At 42.1% G+C, this 7,244-nt stretch overlaps 1 protein-coding gene across 1 annotated transcript in view; it reads right to left on the bottom strand.

Moving 5' to 3' along the window:
- Positions 1-5,675, bottom strand: part of klf7b (Kruppel-like factor 7b) — a 65,158-nt gene extending 59,483 nt beyond the window's left edge. Inside the window, exon 1 of the mRNA XM_035676624.1 lies at positions 5,213-5,675. Coding sequence (XP_035532517.1) covers positions 5,213-5,314 — 102 coding nt within the window. The 5' untranslated portion in view covers positions 5,315-5,675. The remainder of the gene's footprint in view (positions 1-5,212) is intronic.
- Positions 5,676-7,244: the final 1,569 nt, after the last annotated feature.

Consider the following 7,244-nt stretch of genomic DNA (forward strand, 5'->3'; position numbering starts at 1 on the left):
CTCATCTTTTCCCCCACTTATCGTCCCCCCCCCCATCCTTCCCTCCATCCTTCCCTCCATCCCTACACACAGAGTTACTGGGCTGTGAAATGTGAAAAACTGCAGCATGCATGGCAATTCATTATCTTGTCAAACTTCCCAGGGCCAGCCTTAAGCCAATGGGAGAGAGAGAGAGAGAGAGACAGAGAAACTGAGCGAAAGACATAGAGAGAGAGAGAGAGAAAACCCAGTTCATCCAATGGTTCTCGCAGTAGGTTAACAGGTTACAAAAGAGAAGGGAGGAGGGCAAAGCAATGGACACTCTACATGAGAGCTACTCAGCCTGATGAGTATGTTATATCTGTTATAGTTGACATCTTAGCTCATCTATTGGTGTGGCTGGGGGTGGTGCCAAAACGTAACAATCAAAAATCCATAGAATACACAAAACAGATCCCAACAGGTGTTGAAATAACAAGGAATGTCAGTCCAAGCAGATTCTTTTTTCTTGTTTTAATTGCGATAAAACTCAGACCTTTAAAGAATTCAGAGATAATAATAAAAAATAAACAAGCAGTACCAGTGAGAGTAAACAAGACCTTTAAAAAAGCCTCAGGGAATTTTTTGACCTGAATTCAACTTATATGGCAGTATTTCCTCCCAGGCAGTGAAGCATTGCCAACAAGCCCCAAAAGCATAATGCTTAGGCCGAGTTATTGTGGTTTTTGGCTTAGTTTAGGTGCAGCAGAGTGGTAGAAATGGTTAACAGAGATTTGAAATGATGAAGATTGTAGGGGTGATAGACAACCTGAGAATAAGCTCTGCCTGACAAGAACATGGGATTTTCTTTCACAGTTCACACCTCTTGAGGAAAATGTTTTGGGCTTTTAACAGGGGTTCTGAATTGGATGATTTAAACAGCAGTGGTTGGTGAGATTTGTGAGCATTTCTTCTGCAGAGATTCAGTGAGGATTGGACATCTGCATCATCATAAACTGCAGTATGTACAATAGTGACAAAATGCACTCTTGAGAAGGATGCAGGACTGTATAGGCTGCAGGCTTGCCAGGCCTAATGGAGACAGTGTATATCAGTAACACAGAGCTGGTTGGTCTCTGCTGTAACGACACCGCAGCAAATAAATCAATCAGCTCGAAAAGAACTACAGACACACTGAGCACGTAAATTAAGAGACAAGATGAGAAAGAGACTGTAAGAGAATGAGCCAGTTTAAAGCACTGTTAGGCTTCTAAATGAGACAGGTCACCTGCACACAGTGTCCATTTAATGTGTAGTATGGGTCTGTAAATGCTGATCTGTATTCACAACAACCAAATCAAACCCAAACCTCCATCAACCCTTTGTTTTCACTGTCTCTATGTTCCCCCATATAAATAGGATTCACATCTAATTGTCGGAGTCTGGGTTTAGCCATTTTATCCTTGGACACTTCACACAACAACACACACCACACACACACACACACACACCCACACACACACACACACACACACAAATCCCTAAAGCCCATCACATCATTCCAAACCTGCAAAGATGCAGCAATTATATGCAGAACATGGGCTCGTACTGTCAGAGGCAACAAGGCTGATAGACAGGCGAGGGCGGGAGAGAAAGAGAGAGAAAGAGAGAGGGGGAGAGAGAGACTGTGTGTGTCTTCCACATGTTTAGCCATGATGCAAAGCAGCTGATAAAAGCAGCCTGTACAAGGAAACAAAGACCAGGAGCATGATGCAGGGACAGACAGGAAAGATAAATGACACACACACACAGATCTGGTTGTTTGTTTGCGTGTGTGTGTGTGCGCATGTGTGTTTCTCTGTCCGTCTGACAGCAAACGGCCAATTACTGTCGAAAGTGGCGGGATGAGTCCTGCCAGACCATAGCTTTCCATTAGTGCATGCCAGCTAAGCATGTGTGTGTGTGTGTGTGATGGAGTGAATGAGGGGATAGAGGGAGACAGAAGGAACAAGAGTGGAAAAAATGTGGGTGTGCCTGGTCCCAGTGTGTGTTTGTCTCTCTCCTCTTTGATAAAACACTTTGAAAACACATATTTTCCTCTCCGTTTTGGCCTTTTATCCATAATAACGCAACATTTTCCACTCTGAAAAACTGAGCTTATATTAACAAAATGCTCTCTTTGGAGAGTATGAAAACTCAGTTTGTATGAGAGATTTTTTTAAGAGTTATATTCACAAAGTAATAACATTAAAAAAACATTTTGGATGTTGGTTTGATGTCAGAATTGGTGTCAGATGAGAAAATTGATATCAGTTTCATCTCTGCGCGTTCAATACAGAGACAGGTCCAGGCTCTTTGTAGCCTAGCTTAGCACAGGACTTTAAGCAGCAGGAAACTGCTAGCTTCTACCAAGAAAAGGGGAAAACTTTTTAATTCATCTTGAAATTTGTCTTCTTCTCCTGTTGCATTTTGTTAGCTAGCAGGCAACAGCCACCAATGCATCCAAGAATCGCCCAATTGAAAATAAAATATCTGTTTCTTTATCTGCTGGATGCTCCACTTTGTTCACCGTCTAGTCACTAACTGTGTCTGTCTGCTGTAAGGGTTAGGGTGTTGGGCAGGTAGGGTGTTGGGCAGGTAGTGTGTACAGCGGGTTATCACTGCTTATTTGCTGAAAACAGCTGAGTCTGGACCACACAGTAAATGTCCCATACAACCAAAACTACATCCTAAAAGAGGCTAAAACGCTTATTGAAACTCCAGAGTTGGTGTTAATTGTCTGTAATTGTCTGTCTCTATAATGGAATTGCAGAGATGGAACTGATATCTATCATCTGCATCTAATTACTGATAAGAACACACACACACACAAAAAAAGCCCCTTCAAGGCTTTCAATAGCTTCCAATTACCTTTCATTGCCAACAGTCAGTGCCGAGTTGACAACAAATGGGGATCCAAGTAAACAACAAACTTGTTTAATTGTCCACATGACATTTTAGCCACTCCCACAAAAACAGGTATCATCCACTTTTGGGGCAAATACCAAAGCTCTGGTGTTACACCGGCATTGCCATCAAATTTTAAATGGTACCTTACAGTTTACTCTCATTTTACGGTATTTGTATTAGACTGAAACTGTTTTCTGCAAATACAAGTCCAGATGAATTGGAACTACTTTTTCCCCAGGTCTACATTCTTGTCTCTAGGCACCAATTTAAACAGCTTTTCCAGCCATTCTGTGGAAAATGAGACATGACATCAAAACCTGGAACTCTGTGAAACCTCTCAATCAATTAACAATATGCTTACAGACAGAAAAAATTGGGTTACAGGGGATGAAACTATGTGCTGTTTGGACTAAAAATAGGACGAGGCAGCGTGAATTTGTGTCAGTAAGACACAAGGAGAAAGGCAGTCTGGGCTTCATTCACAACTACCTAAACACACACGTGGTCTGACCCTTTGAAATACACACAATGGGCTGACCCATCTGAGTAGACGTTGTCCCATGCAGGGACCCTTTGGAAGACTATGGGTGCATTGGTTTGCCGAACATTAAATAGCAAGTGGCAACACACTACAGCACACACTCACACATGAGGCTGAAGATGGCTTCCAATTAACAGCTTCCATTTCTTAAGTTCAAGGGCGGAAACTTGAGGGAAAATATTTGTCACCTTAAATTGTAAAACATGTCGTATATATCATATTTTTATTATTTTCTATATATCATACAATCTAAAATAATTTCAAATCCTCACTCAGATTTTGAAAGCTTTTACTCCATTTGTGAAAACAGAAAATGTTTTTTCTCCCCATGGACCACAGACAGCTTGTGGTACACAGAAAATCCCCATCATTTCCCTTTAACCTATTTTAATACAAATACAGTAAAGATTTACATCTCAGATAAAGACTGTCTGTGGGCTCCCATGCAGAGTCTTGTAAATGTTCTATAGTGGGTGATAATGCATAATTCAGCAGGATTATCTGCAAACAAACAGTGGCAGATGCGGATATATTATTTAAGGAGAAGTCACTAGCTATTAGGCATGTGTCCATCTTCCATGGCCTGTGTGTGTGTGTGTGCGTGACAATCCAAACATATCAGGGTGACAGACTGCTCCATCGATCAGATCAGTCAAACTAAAAACAGCATCGTCCATCATCAGGTCAGGCTGAAAATCAGAGGCAGAATCACTCTGCTTTCTCCTTCAATCAGCGCTCATTCAGAGTCTGAACTGTCTATTAAATACAGTAACATAATGAAGTTTCCTCCATTCAATATAACAGGACAAAAAAAACAAACGTTCAACTCAATGGTTTTTAAACCCTACAACCCACTTAAACTTTTCATATTCAAATTAAGGACAAATGTGCTCCAGATAAGTAACTTAAAGGGGTAAAACTGCTGAATCTGATTCTCATCAGATAAAGAGGAGCCCTAAATGTTGCTCTATCTGTGCCTGGCAAAAACCCTCATATCTCCAAGTTTAAAGGAAAGCTGTGTGAAAAACAGCCTTTTCAGACCATCTGCATGTTAGAGTTGTATCCAACAGCATTACCTATAAAGGAAATATGCATGGGATAAGTCATTGGCGAAACAGCTGAAGATGATCCTTTAACAGACCAAAGTGAAAACCTCTTATCTCCAAAACGTCGGTCTTTAAGGACAAGCTACATTTTCAGCACCTGCGTTTTGAGTTTTTTTCAGCTGCATTTAAAAGCTTTCAGTCAAAATCTATATCACTATCACGGGGGATTTCACAGGACAACAGCGCCATGCTCCAGCTTTTACAGTACTGATTAAGGGCTTTAATTAACCCTTAAGTGTGTTTAAGGGACATTTAAGGCGGCATTCGTTCAGTAAGGGGCGTGTGCCTAAATGTAAAGATGGTCCGAATGTTTTTACGCATTTTAAAATGCAGTTTTTCCATTAGTGCCATTAGTGCGTAAAGCTCTGTTTGTATCCTCCCCCTTCTCACCCTACTTCCCCCGTGAGTGTGTGTGTGTGTGTGTGTGTGTTTTCTCCTGTCATCGGACCTCGCCGTGCTCCATGTGAGCGAAAAAAAAAAAGAAAAAAAAAAAGACGCAACTACACGGGGCCGCTGCTGCCGCTCCGGAGCGCTCTAGTGATGAAAAACACTACAAACACACGCAGAAAACAGCAACCAGCGCACACATGATATTTCACCACAGTTTCTAACCCCTCCAAATTCCCCGGAAAAGAAGAGAAAACGCATCATCTCTGACCTGCTGCCAGTTCTCCTCCAGGGAAGGCATCGCAGAGAAATAACCAGTGTCATGAACGAGTTGGAGTTCCTGGAAAATGCTGTAATTCGCCAGCACATCCATGCTTGATGCAAAAAAAGGAAAACTCAGTAAAGAAGTCCGGAATCCAAACGATTAAAAACGCACTTCTTCTTTGCTCCTCTCAGACTTGTCAAATTAAGAAACAAATGCTGGAGAAAGAAAAATCCCAGCTGGTGCAGATGAGCGCACCTGAGCACTTTAATTAAAAAAGAAAAAACAGCTCACAGGAAAGAAAGAGTTGATTATTTTATCTTTGTCAAAGCAATCCCCTCTCCTCTCTGCTCGCTCTGTCACGCCTCTCTCCTCAGTCCGGACTCGGGGGTGCCAGATCTATTTCCGCATTGCCAGATTGCCAAGCGGTCTCCGTACACGCTGCCAGGTTGCCAGGTTTGCTCCTCCAGCAGCAGACTGGACCCCGCTGCAAGCCAGGCGACCGGTGCGAGAGGGGAGGGAGGCAGGAGGAGGAGCCACCTGTCACTCAATTTCATGCGTGACCTAATAAGGTAAATAGGGTTGATGATGTCACTGACGTCCAATTAAGGAGGCGCTGAGACTGAGGGAGCGGGCGGAGCTATCGGGGATGCAGAGGCGCTATTGGCTGCAGGAGGCTGTCAGTCCGGCCCTAGATGGCAGTGAGGGGGTGAGTTATTTTTAGAGGCCTATATAAAACCAGCAGCATTCCTCTCTCAGTCATTACAGGCTGCACAGGCAGAGAGGAGGGAAACCAGGAGCGCTGCTGCTGAGGAAATAGTGACTAAAACGCGTAAACAGTCGTATGAACGCGCAGAAAGAAGCAGCTGAGCGTTAGAAGCAGCAGCAGTGATGCTTGAGATAAGATGCTGTGTTGTTTTTCTAAGGTGTGACAGCTTCACCGCAGAGACTCCTCCATGTGGTTTGCATGTGGTGATGTCTGTGCGGAGAGCAGGGACGCAGTGGAGGGAAGAGCTCAGCACAATCCTCCCACCTGTTCAGTTTACCAGAGTCTATCCCCCTTTTGGCCATTTTTGGAGCACAAATAAATCCGCATCCATTTCCTTTTTCGTGCTGACACACAATTAATGTACACGTGCCAAATGTTGCCTTATAAACTAACAAAGTGGCTATCATGTACTAATGATCATTGGTGAAAGAAGAGTTCAGATACTTAAAAAAGTAGCAAAGCACACTGCAAAAATACCTAATTATAAGTTCAAGTCATTAGTTACATTCCACCATAATAATGATGACAGTGCACTATTATTATTATTATAAAAAATATAATAATAATGAAGTTATGACACTGTGTGAACAGTAACAGCCGTCAGACTGAGATTTTAGAACGCACCTCATACTCTAAACAAGATCATTTGCATTGCATGTGTGTAGTAGCCAAAGAGTTGTTAGATAGGTTTTTGAGACTTACAGAGACTCAGATTATGTTTTGTCATTTATTGTGAGAAGTTTAAAATTAGATAGTGACTCAGTGACCATAATTATTGTTGTGCAGTGAGACACTCAACATAGTGATGTGGTGAATAAGAAAAAAAAAATGCTCCTTCATTATTACAAAAGCCTCTAACCTGCAAACAGAATGGGAGTCCAGTTCCACATTCAGTTATATAGTGTATATGTACACATGTGTATGGAACAACTCACTGTCTGCTGCTACCTGCCAGTTGTGTAACACACTTGGATGAGTGTAACTGTTGTAAGAGTTTGACTGTTGCAGGTACAGTCAAAAGTGACCACACAGTTCTTGCTAATCCGCCACTCATTGTTCAGACATGGTGCACCAAACTTGCATGATTTAGCTACCAATACCTTGACTTCGATACCGGTTAACTAACGATACTAATTTCATAAAATGAACACTATACATTACAGTACAATTACTAATGAGGAAGCTGTTCACAGACCTCGGAGCAGCAGTTGGAAAACCTTTTCTCTGTGAACTTTACTTAACCTAGATAATTGGACTAAAATGATCAAATAA

This window comes from Morone saxatilis, unplaced genomic scaffold, assembly GCF_004916995.1.
Source record: "Morone saxatilis isolate NCDOM2014 unplaced genomic scaffold, NCSU_SB_2.0 Contig5, whole genome shotgun sequence".
NCBI lineage: Eukaryota > Metazoa > Chordata > Actinopteri > Moronidae > Morone > Morone saxatilis.